Source organism: Pleurodeles waltl, chromosome 5 (assembly GCF_031143425.1).
Source record: "Pleurodeles waltl isolate 20211129_DDA chromosome 5, aPleWal1.hap1.20221129, whole genome shotgun sequence".
Lineage (NCBI taxonomy): Eukaryota > Metazoa > Chordata > Amphibia > Caudata > Salamandridae > Pleurodeles > Pleurodeles waltl.
This window is the reverse complement of record NC_090444.1, coordinates 733744522-733758691: the sequence shown is the minus strand read 5'-3', so window position 1 is coordinate 733758691 and position 14170 is coordinate 733744522. Positions and strand designations below refer to the sequence as shown.

Here is a 14170-nt window from a genome sequence, read left to right as displayed (position 1 = left end):
ACAATCAGGACTTCAAGGGCAACCAAAAATGAATAAATATCTTGGTATATAGCTCTCTAAAGATCTGGCAGTCTCTGTAAATATTAATGAACAGAAAATGCTTGATGAAATTAAAGTTCAACTATCTTTATGACCGCCTAAATATAATTCATGGTGGGGAGATTGGAGACTTTGAAGATGATGATCACCCACACTTGTGAATTTTTCTGACTATGATGCTCCCTGTTAGATTATCTTGTCCTTTTTTCTCAACTTTAGATAAACTAGACTTTAATTTTCTGTGGTCTACTAAAAACATAAAATTGATCTTAAGAAACAGACTTTCTGCGAATAATGGTGGGAATTTGCCAAACTGATTTGATTATCAAACAGCCTTCCTTGTAGCTTAGGGTGTGCCTTGGCTTTCTACCTGAAACTATTAGGTGGTTCCCCGTCTCTTAATTGAACACCACATTTCCATATTATCTACTTTCAGCTCTTACTATGAATCCTTTTTAAATTTGTCCTATTTGTCTCAGATTTTTCATAATTCGATTCGAGCCATAGAACGTCTTTGCCATCAAGATTATCTGAATCCTCAGCGCTTTTATTATTGAACAATTCTAAAATGTTCACTACAATTACAACCTGTACTGGCTCATCTCGACAGAGAAGGGGATTATTATCATATCAGATTTTCATGAAGATGACCAACCCCTTATGTTTTATCTGTTACAAGCAAAATACTCATTGTCTAATGTGGGCTTTTAGTATTTTTTGAAGACTAAAGCAAAAATTTCAAAATGTGCTGGCCTGACATCCCCCCTAATCTTAATAACAAACTTACTCTATCACTTTCACAGGCACACTTCCGGACTGTGTATTTTCTTTACTAGAGTCCAGTTAGAATGTTTAAGTTACACTTACTCAACTCTGATTTCTGCTGGTCTGGTAGAGACTCTCAAGGTACCCTTGACCATATGTTCCTTACGTGTAGACATCACTCTTCCTATTGGACAGAGGTCCATAAAAGGATTACCTCTATTTTCAAGGTATTATTTCCCCTTTCTTCTCCCCTTATTAGGTTGGGTCTGTATGCACTAAGTCCTTGTTAGGGCTATCTGATACTGATGTGTCTTAAGATATCTTGCTGGATTGGAAAACTCTGAACAACGTTTCTTTCCATACATAGTGGGCTTGAGTCACTTATTTAGGAGTGCTCACAGAACTCACTTGTCCCATCACAATCACTTTGGAATATATTAAATGTGTTTATGGCCACTGTAAAACTGACCTTTCCTTATTAACTTGTCAAATATTTTAATTTTCTTTTTATCCATTTTTATTTATTGCAGAAAGTAATCAATATCATACCACATGGTGCATATCCCTTATTCTCTATACTCCCCTATCCCCACTATTTTCTTATCCTTTCTTTTCCTTTTTTTCCCCTCTTTCCTTTATAGGTCTATCTCCTGTTTTACTCTGCTTTTTTCTCTTAAAGCCTTTTTTCTTATTTCTATCTTATTTCTATAATCTTAGCAAATATCTGTTGTGTTGCATATATTGGGAATCTACGATTCTCCGATTTATATATGCCACCTTTTGCATTTCTAAATTAATACATAGTATCAATATTACTGTGTGGGTCTTTCTTCTAGGATTTTTATGTTTGATCATTATGCTTCATGGTCATGAATGTGATTCCAAACTCAATTTTTTATTTTTGGATTATTATTTTTATTTTTTATTTGTGGCACATCAACTATCTTGGCTCAAATACCAGTATCTATATATCTGTCAGCAGGGTTTTAATTGCTTTCACTGCACGTGTCTTAGGTATCCTTATTTATGACCCTCTTGAGGCCCTCCATGAAGGCCTTGATTACAGGTACGTAAAAAATCAAAATTAAAAGGCATGTTACATGTTTTGCATGTATGCAGCCTCAGCGGTCACGTTGTCAGTCTTGTTTAGAACAACTTTGCAACAAATGACCTCAAGGAAGGCCTTGAGAGGCATATGGCTGACCACTCAAGATTACAGACATCCCGCCCATGGTGATGAAGGCCCAGACCCCCTGTGTTGTCACATGATCAGGATGTGCCCCTGGGTGGCAAGAGGTGTCCTCGGTAATGGTGACTTGCAGAATGAGATCCGATAAAGGGCTGCCCAGCTACAGGTTGTTGCTGTTCCACCAATGAAGAGAGATATTAACAACACTATATCTTCCGAGTGTACCTCCCCTGAGCCAAGAGGCATTCCTGCAAAAAGGGCGCATGTGGAACCGGGCATGAGGAAAGTAACCAATTTCCTTCTCCTGTATTGGATCTTTCATATATGCACATGCTTGAATCATAAAAGTGATCAATAACACTAGTCAAGGTAATAATATTATCAACAACAATACGCATGTCCTTATAACATTTTTAGTGGAAGAGAGGGGGGGGAGGGGGGGGGGGGGAGTAGAGGCTCACCTCAATGGAATAGATGCTTTAGCACTGCTTGTCAGACAGCTGTATCAGTTTCATAGGCTTCATCCAGACAATAATGCTTCATAAACATGTCTCTACTGGACCACGTGGCTGCGCAGCAGATATGCTGGATAAGCACCCCAGCAAAAAAAAAAAAAAACTACGGATGTGGCAACAGCTCATGTGGAATGGGCTTTAACCTTGCTCTTTAAGGGCTTCCCAAGCTTGAGAATGACAATGTGGGCCCAATCCATCCCACGATGGTCTATTTAGATACTGGGAAACCTTTCCTTAAATCCCCATATGTTGGTCTGTTTTGCATATTTGATGTGTTCTTTGTAGATAGAATTTTAGACATCCTTTACCATCCAGAGAATGTAGTAATTTTTCTGCAGCTGTTTGTGGATTCGGAAAGAATGTTCGCAGGACCACTGTCTCACTGAGATGGAAGTCTGATGGGACTTCCAGTATATACTTAGGATTTGTTTTAAGTTTAACGCTGTTTGATGTGAATTGAAGAAAATGGGTCTTTAATGGTAAAGGCCTGAATATCACTTACTCTCTTGGGTGATGTGAGAGCCAGTAACAGTGATGTTTTCCAAGTAAAGTACTTTAACTCAGCTTTGTAATGGGCTCAAATGGTGGTTTCATGAGCTGTCTTAATACTACATTTAGGTACCACAATGGTTGTGGCTTTTGAATAGGAGAAAATGCTCTGTAGAGACCCTTGAGAAATTGTTTCACAATCCAGGTACATCATAAAGAGAAGCATCCTGAGAATGTCTGAACCTCGAAATTGCAGCCAGATGCAGTCTTGGGAATAAATGAGATAGCCTGGATTTAGCTAGGTGGATCAAATAAGGGGGTATCTGATCCTAGAGCAATGTGAGGGTGTTTTTTTAATTTTATTTTATTTACGAACTGCACGCAGAACTGTTTCCATTTAAACTTATAGGTTTTATTGGTGGTATCTGCCCTTGCTTTGGCTAGTATCATCTGCATTCTGATAGAAAGTCTAATTTGGAGAATTCAGTGATTTCAGGAGCCAGGCCAACAAGTGTAGGAATGATGGGTCCGGATGTCTTACTTGGCCCTGGTTCATGGTCAGTAAGACTGACGTCTGTCTGAGTTCTATAAACGAGCACTGTCTGGGCCATTTGGGCCTATGAGGAGGAGACAGCATTTCTCTGTTTTCATTTGGCTGATCACCCTGGGAATCAACTGGATCAGGGGAAAGCGTAAGCATAAATTCCTGACCATCTCATCAAAAATGCTTTCCCCCATCATCCTCTTTGGCGATGCCAGCTGCAAAATATGGACATTTCTTGTTCACCTTTGTGGCAAAAAGATCTAAGTTTAGCCCATCCCATCTTTGGAAGAGTTTGTTGGGAACCTGCTAGTCTAGCTCCCATTTATGATACAGAATGATCGTTCTGCTTAGTGAGTCAGCTAGATAGTTGGACGCTCTCAAAACATGTTCTGCTTTTAGATTAATTAGATTTTTTAGAGCCCAATTCCAAATGCGCTGTGCCTGATGTGATAGTGCTATTTGCTCTCGTTCCTCCCTGTTTGTTGAGATAGAACATACTGGCGCTGTTGTCTGTTCGTATGAGTGTTGACTTGTGTATCTTGATAAAAAAAAGAAAAAAAAGAAAAAATGCTGAGTGCTGGTTTGATAACCCTTACTTCCAGTTGGTTGATGTGAAGCTTAATTTCTGATGGACTTCAGTTGCCACAGATTTGCAAAACTTGCAGGTGGGCACCACAACTGTTGAGGGAAGCGTCCGTAGTTATGATGAAATTGGGAATTTGTTTCAGATATGAGAACCCTTTGGACAGATTTGAATGTATTATCCACCAAGACATTTTTTTTAAATTTATTTCTGAAGTTATGTTAATGCGAAATTCAAAAGGAGCCATGCACTTGGAGCCACTGTTTGTCCCGTTCTTCTTGAAGTGAGTGCATATGTAGGCAGCAATTCTGGACAACTGGAATGCACGAGGAAACCATTCCCATGAATGACTTGAAGGTCTGTACTGAAATGCACCTTTCAAGTATGGAAAAACATGAATTCCTGTTGGTCTTAGATGAGCCATCACAGGAGCCAGCAGCTTGGTAAATATTCTGGGGGATGATTTTAGTCCAAATGGCAGGACCTTGAATTGTTTGTGGTGGGCAGAAAGCTTTCCTCTTGTGGAGTGCTTCCACGCTGCTTCTTTTACTGGACTGATATTCCGACTAGACTGCTTGGAGGGTCCTTGCATACTTTGGCATCACTGTATTACTGCTCTAGGTGTACTTTATTATGGGAGCTTTTCCCATATCATATGGCACTACCTGGGTAGAGTAGTGCTGTTACCTATTGAGCAGTTTATTTATACACAATTGGCACTTCAGGAGGTGGTGTACACGACTGACCACTGCTACCTGTCTCCTTTTTGTGTCATCCAAGAGGCGTTGAGGAGGACATGGAAGTTTACTTGGGGAGGTATGGATTGGTAATATAACAGATGTAGATTTTTTCTTTAGTGGAATTAGAGATAATGAAAGATATGTGATTTTCCCATTTTTTCTTGTTTCACAGTTGATGGTTTCCTCGTTGACGATAAGGAGGCCATTGACAGCTTTGTCGACTGTATCAGCAGTGGTGTTGATGTCCATGGTGTTACTGGTGCTGTCGTCGTTGTCGACGGGTCCAACGTTGACTGTTCCGTTGTCGTTGGTGGTCGATATATTTTAGCAGAGATTATAGTCGTCGATGACAGGGGCAACAAAGAAATAATCATTGAAGACATCACTGTGGTTGAAGTCGACGTGGTTGTCGACGAGTGTGTCGTCAACAGAGCTCTCATTGACGAGGTTATTTTAACAGATTTCAATGGGATTTCTTTATCTTACTCGTCGACTGTAAGGATTGTGAAGCACTTTTAAGAAGTGCTTTCTTCATAGAAAGAGTATTGGCTTAAAGTGAACCTTTCCAGAGCCTTTGGCTGCATTTTTGAAGATGATGGTAGATCTTCATGGCTCTTTATGCGCCCAATTGATGCATGTTTAGATTTTTTTTAAGATCCTTTACAGGTGGTTCTGAGGTGAGCTTCTCCATCGATTTAGGCCTGTTAAAAGAGTGAGAGGCCCGTGAAGAGGCTTCACTCATCAGGAGAGGGGCACTCTTTTGCTTTTGTTTTGCAGCCATAGTAAGAGTCTGCCTTCTCTATCCTTAAGAGTTTTGTGTGGAAAGGTGCAGCAGATTTTACAAACTCTCACATTGTGTTCTGGATGGAGAAGTACACTTCTTGTGCGAGTCATCAATATGAAGTCTGTTCTTCCCACAGGTGTCACACGTTCTGAAAAGTCCTCTCTCGGCTAGTTGGGACATAATGTCCAGTCTAAATCTGTAGATTCTAAAAAGTTATCTGGTCAGTTCACTCAGGTAGAGTTTGAGCAGGGCTCAGAGAGACTCCCTTTACACAACATGTAGTAGAAAATCTGAGAGAACCAGCATCTGTTGGGAATGTTCTAGAGGGTGCTGTCACCTGATTGGTTGTAGTTCAAGTTTGGTTCTTTCTTTAAAAAAAGAACATAGGGAGGCTATGACGGACTGTCCATTGCCATTAGGTAGATTGACTTCCTACTTATCCAAATATGCTGAAAAGTTGCCTACCGTAGCTGAAACCTTTTTACCTATCCTGAGCAAATGCATTCCTAAATGATTTTGTGGTCATTGCTATTACATAGCATAATATGTCTATTTTTATACTTTTACTAAGTTATTATATTTGTAATTATAAAATGGTCTACTTTTGCAGTTTCAGTTTTCATTTCTTTACACAGGCTCTTTACAAACTCTCTTGTAAGACTCCCTTAAAACTTTAGATAACTGATTTTCACTTTATTCCAGTCTTCTTCCTACTTCAATCTTGGTTCTTTCACACTCTAGAAACTGCATACAGTTTCCAATTGCATCTTGTGTTTTTTAAATGAAACGAATATTATACAGGATTGCTATTTAACTAAAGTAATTGCTCAGTTTTCTTTTTTTTTTTGCAATCATAAATGGTGTTTATGGTCTTCTTGCATTACCTACCAATGAAAGGTTGCTGTATTTCATTTCCACTTTTTAACAAAGCAGTCTTAAGAACACAAAAAAAACAATGGATATGGGGATATTGCTTTGAGGTGTAAGAAAACACAACAACCATACTGTGAATAACCCATCAGTTGCTTTGTGACACAAATGAATTGAGTTGCTCATAAAACATTCCACTTATTCAAAAATAAGTCGGACGTGGTTTGTTATGTTCGTGGATTTGTAATGTGAATTTAGGAAATGCACAGCATTCAGAATTGAAACTCGTGAGAAAGCAGGGTGTTGACAATCTTTTATTTAAAAAGCTAGACATGTGTTACCTTAGGTTTTGACAGTAAACTCAATTAATGAGAACTGGATAAACATGGTAGCAAGCTACTGTAACTGTTTGGTTACAAATTCAGTTTACCCTAGAGGCATAAGAACGTCAGTGTAAAGATGAAGTACACATTTGACATGCATTTGATTGTGTTGAAAACAGTAGGCACATCAGGCATATGGGATGAAAGAAAGAGTTTGTTCTTTTTTTCAAAACTAACAAGATATTACAACTTTCAAAATATGCAGTTCTCGGTCACTGAATTATGAAAGATATGCAGTCAAGAACTTAATCATGAAGAAGGTTTTTGTTCACTTACCTTCCTAGCTTCACAAGAATAGGTTATGGAACTAAAGATCTCTAAAAACATTTTCTACCACAATAGCTTAGTTTCCATACCTGCAACGTATTTCAGTGCAGCACAAAAGCAATGAGTATACTGATAATAAAATTCCTGCTAGTGCATTTTGTCTCATGCAAGAGCAGCTTATATGTTTACCACAACAATTTTAAAACGTTTGTTATTTGACGATGTCTAAGTAACCAGTTTATTCTATATGTGATGATTGTTTCATTACTGTAAACCTGAGGCTCTCCCTCACACTTACCTTTCTTTTTGGGTAGAAGTTTTCTTAAATCTTCGAATAGTGACAGAGACTTCTTGAAGCAAGTCACAACCTCTCAAATTCTCTGGTTTTCTAGAGTTAGTCGCTTCAGTTTTATTGTTCAATTTTTCCTTTAAATAAAAACAAATTAAACCTCAAGATGGGCAAAAACTAACAGTAAATTACACCAGACATATAGGAATACTTGAGACGTCTGAAAATGTCAGTGAACTCAGTGTAGGGTAATAACGTTTAAAAAATTTAAAAAAAGAGCTCTTGGATTACAAAATTCAGCAGTAACTCCCACAGCAACTCAATATCTAACTCTGTGTCACACAAGTCTTTTGAGACTTCATAGCAGAGACTAAACTTCTATACCACTGCCATAAGAGGTTTAGATCACCATCCATGCATAGTGCTGATGGGCTCAAAGATTTAATAAAGGTTGAAGAAAGGAAGAAATTTAACGGTCTCGCTTAACACTTGCTGAGTGTTAATGTAACTTCCCAAATTCCTGGTCCCACGCTTGATACCATACAGAGGGTACTGGTTGGAAGTTCCCAATGGATCACTGTTGGGGGCAGTGATTTTAATACGCTGGTGTCCCCAGCTGGCCTTGCATATCAGAATACCAGGCTTCAGGACTGGACGTCTATCGTTGGTCTCTGATGTTTAGCACACCTGGCACCCACACTTCTGCACGCACAACTCAACCTCATGTATTGATTATGTCTTTATGCCAGCTACAGACGTGTCCCTCACTGCTGGGTGCAGATACTGTCATGTGGCATTTCTGATCACGCACCCGTCTCTGTCCTACTGGGTCATGAAGCCCAAGGCAATCATCCAATTTGGTACCTTAGTACCTGAAGCCTTATAGACACGACGGCAGACAACTATTTGTCTCAGGAGCGGCTTACCTTCCTGCAACTTAATGTTGGGTCTGTGGAGCCCCCTAGGACTTTCTGGGCTTTTAGTAAGGCGTATATGATGGATGTAGCACGCTCATATTTTTGCAGTTTAGACCAGCAGTGGTATTTGCAGGAGGAAAGGCTAAAACTATATGCGGAAGAGGCATCAACGATGGATCCCCCTCAGCCTCAACAACTTGCCCTGGACTGGCTCTCCCTGTATCAACTGAGCCTTGAGGAGACTCAACAATGCTGGATTGCTTCCCAGAACAACATATATGGCTGGAGTGACAAGTCCAGTAAACTCTTATACTAGTTGGCCTCTTGCGGTGTTACCGATAGAGTTATCCCCAGCATCTGGACCCCTGAGGACGGCTTGCTGACGGAGACTACTGCTTTAACAGCTGTTGCAGATGCTGTATGACCAAAGCGCCCAATGCACCCCGATCCCAGCACACGTTTTTATCTCCACCTGATAGCAGAGTTGCCTCTGTGTTTGCTCACATGCGACAAAGCTACTAAAATCGATGGACCCTTTACTCTTGCAGAGGCTGAATGTGCCCTCTCTAACTTGACTTCACGCAAAACGTTGTGCCCCGACAGGCTCCCTGTTGAATACTACAAGCATCTTCAGACCAAGTTATCCCATTTACTGGAGTTTCACGATTAAACCATCTCTAATAGCCAGTTGCCAGTGAAAGTGAACGAGGCCACGATAATGGTTCTTCACAAATCGGAATGCCCCTGAGTCCTGTGCGAAGAATCACACAATTTCCCTTATTAATAAGGAACTTTAACTTTATGCCAGGATGCTTGATAATCGCCTCCTTCATGTTCTCCCCACATTGATCAACTTGGACCAATATGGGCTTCATTCCTCTTCACAGGAGTCACCAGTTTGGGGGATCTCGGTGTCTCCCTCTCTCTCAGTAGACAAGGCTGTCTCCTCTCCTGCTTGTCCTTGCTTTTGAGCCCTTGGCAATGTAGGTCCTCTGTGATGCAGAGATACAGGGATTCTGGTTTGGAAACGCTGTGCCAGAGGACCACATTGTGCTTTATACAGATGATGTGGTGTTATTCCTCCACGAGCCTTTGTCGTCTGGTCTCCGGACTTTGAACTTTCTTTACCTTGGTATATATATTTAATTGATTCCTGCCCTGATGTGGTCGCTGAATATTACACCTTTGGTGACACATATGAAGAAAGATCTTGATTGTTGTGGGTCTCTGCCCCTAAATCTATTGGGCAGGATCAATTGCTTTAAAATTATGGTCTTGCCCAGATTCTTGTACGTCTTATAGAACCTCCCCCAGTATGGTTTTGTTTGGTTCAGACCTGTATACACACTTTTTTGTGGAACCACAGGCCTCCATGTATCGTCATTCATAAATCTGTGCAATCAACGTTTAATGGAGGGTCTGGCTGTGGCCGATCTGCAGCTTTACTACTAGGCCTCCCACTTGGTGGTCCTGAATGATTGGCTCCATGGAGGGTGAAAGGACCCAGCTTATTGCACATAACTTTCTCTTATGTCCTGGAAGATGATTACTGATAGTTTACATGAGTCTTCAATTCTCTGAGCTCTACCAGATCTCACTGGGGTGCTTTTTAGGATCTGGAGGGAAGCTATGAAGCGGACTGGTGGGGGTGGAGTGGGGGGCAGGGGTGTCACACTACAGATACCCCGTTCCCCCCTTGGAGGGGCACTTTTCTCCATGATGAAATGATCTGGAGGGGCTCGGACGATGGGACATCATTGGCATCTCCCAGCTTGGAAATGTATGGTAGGGCTCTGCCATGCTTTTCTTTCCCAAGTTGCAGGCTGACTTTTATTTACATAATTCGTAATTTTTCCACTTTTTACAGATTCATCATGCTTTATTTCTCACGAACTAGGTATGGGGACGGTCCCCAAATACAATCCTATGGTCTTTATGTCATCCGCTGCGCTACAAGGGGGTCTCAGAGATTTACAGATCCCTGGTCACCAACTCCCCAGATTTATTTCTGCCTCTACGCACTTGTTAGGAGGCTTGGTTGAGGACACTAGAAGATGGGGAATGGAGGAAAGCACTCATGGCACTTCGGGAATTGGCCAGCTCCTCCCTGCTTTGCTCAGTTCAGATTAGTATTCTCCATATTACTTACTTGACATCAGAACAGCTGTGGAAAGTGGGCAAACTTACATTGCCCGCACATCACCGCTGTGATGCTAATACCGTTGATTTTTATCATCTGTTCTGGCTATGCCCAGTTATACAACAATATCGGTCCCAACTTTTGGAGTTTTTTTTTGGGATGTGTTGGGGAGGCCGACAGACTGCTCTCCTCAGATTGCAGTTCTGGGTTTACTGGAGGAGCTGATGCGGCAAGCCACCTAAGAGATATTCAGTGGGTCTTTGGACCTTGCTGGGAAAATGTGAGATCTCTCTGCATTGGATATCAAAACCTAACCCAAACCTACAAGCATGGCAGAATGCCATGGACTGGCGCTCAAAGATGGAGGAACTGGTGTTCACAGCACATGGCTGCCCTCAAAAACAACGTAAAATATGAGGTGTCTGGTGGGACCATTTTTCATTTGTGGGATTCTGAGGTGGATCCTTGTATTATTTTGTTGTGGGGGACCCTTAATGCTCGCTTTTGCTTTCTTTTGTTAGTCGTAATGTCAAATTTCTTCAAAAACCATTAAAAATACTTTATGAACAAGAAAGGACGAAACAAACCAAGTGGGAGAGTGGATAGATGCAAAGAATGATAGTAACAATAGTGGATCCGTGCCCAGAACAGAAAGCTGACTGAAGGTACCGCAAAACTAAGCTAATGGGATCTTTCACAATCTTTATTAATGTCCTGCTTTTTTGCTTCTTTGTTTCTTTTTTTGCTATTAAAAATGAACATATGGAAAATATTATCTACTCCGTAGACATCTGTTTGTGGCACGTAGTGCTGCAGATTCACATGATTTGAATAAGTCCGCCATCTAGTGTTGGGCTCAGAGAATTACAAGTTGTTTTTCTTCAAAGACGGTTTCCGAGTCACAAGATCGAGTGACTCCCCGTCTCAGTGATAGTGTGTATGGTCATCGAGTCCTTTCTTAGATTGTTTTCCCACAGGCGGATGAAGTAAAGTGTTTACTAGTGTATATATACATATATAGTAAAGAAATGAGATGCCCATGTAACGTATATACATATTTACAATATATAATACTACAATGGCCACAGGCTTCCAGGGAGTAGGGAGGTTGCATGTGAATCTACAGCACTACATGCCATGAACAGATGTCTACTGGGTAAGTAACATTTTACGTCCAATGGCATGTGTAGCTGTAGATACACATGCTTTGCATAGACTGTAAAGCAGTCCCCTCCCAAAAATAAGTGGTGGCTAGCCTGTAGGAGTGTCGCAGTTTGAAATAGCCTTCTAAGCACTGCCTGTCCAACATTTTCTTGTTGACAAGACAATACATCCACACAGTAGTGTTTAGTAAAAGTGTGTGATGTAGACCATTTGGCTGCTTTACATATGTCTGCCATTAGTATATTCCTTAACAATGCCACTTAAGTGCCTTTTTTTACTTGTGGAATGAGCTTTAGGAGTTCTTGTTAAATGCCGTTTAGCATTTAAGATAGCAGGTTTGTATACATTTGACTATCCATCGTACTAATCCATTTTTTTAAATGGGATTACCTTTGTTAGGTTGTTGAAATGCCACAAAAAGTTGCTTAGATTTGCTGAAATCTTTTGTTCTGTCTATATTGTACAAGAAAGCACTTCGCATCAAGGGAGTGAAGAGCTTTTTCAAGCAACTAAATCTGGCTGTGGAAAGAAGACTGGCAATTCCACTTACTGATTGGTATGAAAAGGGGAAACCACTTTTGGTAGGAATTTTGGATTTGTCCTAATAACTATTTTGTTATTGTGAATTTGAAAGAAAAGTTCTCCTAAAGTGAATGTTTGAATTTCACTAACTTTTCTTAAGAAGTGATTGCTACTAAAAAGGCAACCATAATAAAAACTGAAGAGGACAAGAATGCATGGGTTCAAATGGTGGCCCCATAAGTCTTGTGAGTACAATGTTAAGATTCCAGACATGGGCTGGTGGAGCTCTAGGTAGAATAGCCCTTTTAAGACCCTCCATAAAAGCCTTTATAACATGAATACTAAACCAGGAAGTATGTTGTCTGTTTTAGAGGTAAGCAGCTATTGCTGTTAAATGTATCCTCCGAGTATGCAAGTTGTGCTTTTTGTAAGTGTCGCTGTAGAAAAATGCCACTTTTGGCATGGTTACCCCCTAACTTGTTGCTTTTTTGTTGATGCCAGCTTTGACTGAAAGTGTGCTGGGACCATGCTCACCAGGTCACAGCACCAGTTTTCTTTCCCTAAAACGGTACCTTTGTCTCCACAATTGGTAGAGCCTTGGCACACAGATACGTATCTTGTAAAAGGTACCCATGGTACCAAGGGCCCTGTAGCCAGGGAAGGTCTTTAAGGACTGCAGCATGTATTATGCCACCCTGAGGACCCCTCACTCAGTACCATGCACACTGCCTCATAGCTTGTGTCTGGTGGTGGGGAGAAAAAGACTAAGTTGACATGGCACACCCCTCAGAGTGTCATGCCCACAACCTACTGCCTTTGGCATAGGTAAGTCACCCCTCCAGCAGGCCTTACAGCCCTAAGGCAGGGTGCACTATACCACAGGCGAGGGCATAGCTGCATGAGCACTATGCCCCTACAGTGTCTAAACCAATTTTTAGACATTGTAGGTGCAGGGTAGCCATAAAGAGTATGTGGTCTGGGAATTTGTCAAACACGAACTCCACAGTTAAATACTGGCTACACTGAATACTGGGAAGTTTGGTCTCAAACTTCTCAGCACAATAAATTCACACTGATGCCAGGGTGGGATTTATTGAGAAATGCACACAGAGGGCATCTTAGAGATGCCCTCTGCATGTCAGCCCAACTGCTAGGGCTAGGCTGACCGGTCTTGCCAGCCTGCCACTTCCAGACTAGTTTCTGGCCACATGGGGTGAGTGCCTTTGTGCACTCTGTGACCAGGAACAAAGCCTGTCCTGGGTGGAGGTGCTTCACACCTCCCCTGCAGGATCTGTGCGGTGAGCCTCAAAGGCTCAAGAATGGTGGTACAACGCCCCACGGCACTCCAGCTAGTGGAGATGCCCACCCCCCACGGACACAGCCCCTACTTTTGGCGGCAAGACTGGGGAGATAGCGAGAAAAACAGGGAGGAGTCACCCCTTTGCCAGGTCCACCCCTAAGGTGACCAGAGCTGATGTGACCCCCTCCTTATAAAGTCCTCCATCTTGCTTTGAAGGATTTAGCCCCATAGGATTAGAAATGTGCCCCCCTCCCCAAAAGGGAGGAGGAACAAGGAGGGTGTAGCCACCCTCAAGGACAGTAGCCATTGGCTACTGCCCCCGGCTCTAAACACACCCCTAAATCTAGTATTTAGGGGTGACCCTCGCACAGGAAATCAGATTCCTGATGACCTAACAAGAAGGACTGCTGATCTGAAAACCCCGCAGAGAAGAAGGAAGACGACAACTGCTTTGGCCCTAGCTCTACCAGCCTGTCTCCTGATTCAAAGCAACAGCGATGCATCCTGCAGGCCCAGCGACCTCTGCCGACTCAGAGGACTGCCCTGCAACTCTAAAGGACCAAGAAACTCCTGAGGACAGCGGCCCTGTCTAGAGCAAGAAGAAGAAACCATCTTTAAAGGAACTCTCACCTCACCCAAGAAGCGTGAGTCCCCAGCACTCTGCACCCGA

General features: G+C 41.8%; 1 protein-coding gene across 4 annotated transcripts in view; it reads right to left on the bottom strand.

Annotated features, from left to right (window-relative positions):
* BIRC6 (baculoviral IAP repeat containing 6) overlaps positions 1-14170 on the bottom strand; it is a 1722273-nt gene that overhangs the window by 1381239 nt on the left and 326864 nt on the right. For all 4 annotated transcript variants that reach the window (XM_069234691.1, XM_069234693.1, XM_069234692.1 and 1 more), the window contains exon 17: positions 7467-7594. In XM_069234691.1, the coding sequence (XP_069090792.1) occupies positions 7467-7594 (128 nt within the window). The remainder of the gene's footprint in view (positions 1-7466; positions 7595-14170) is intronic.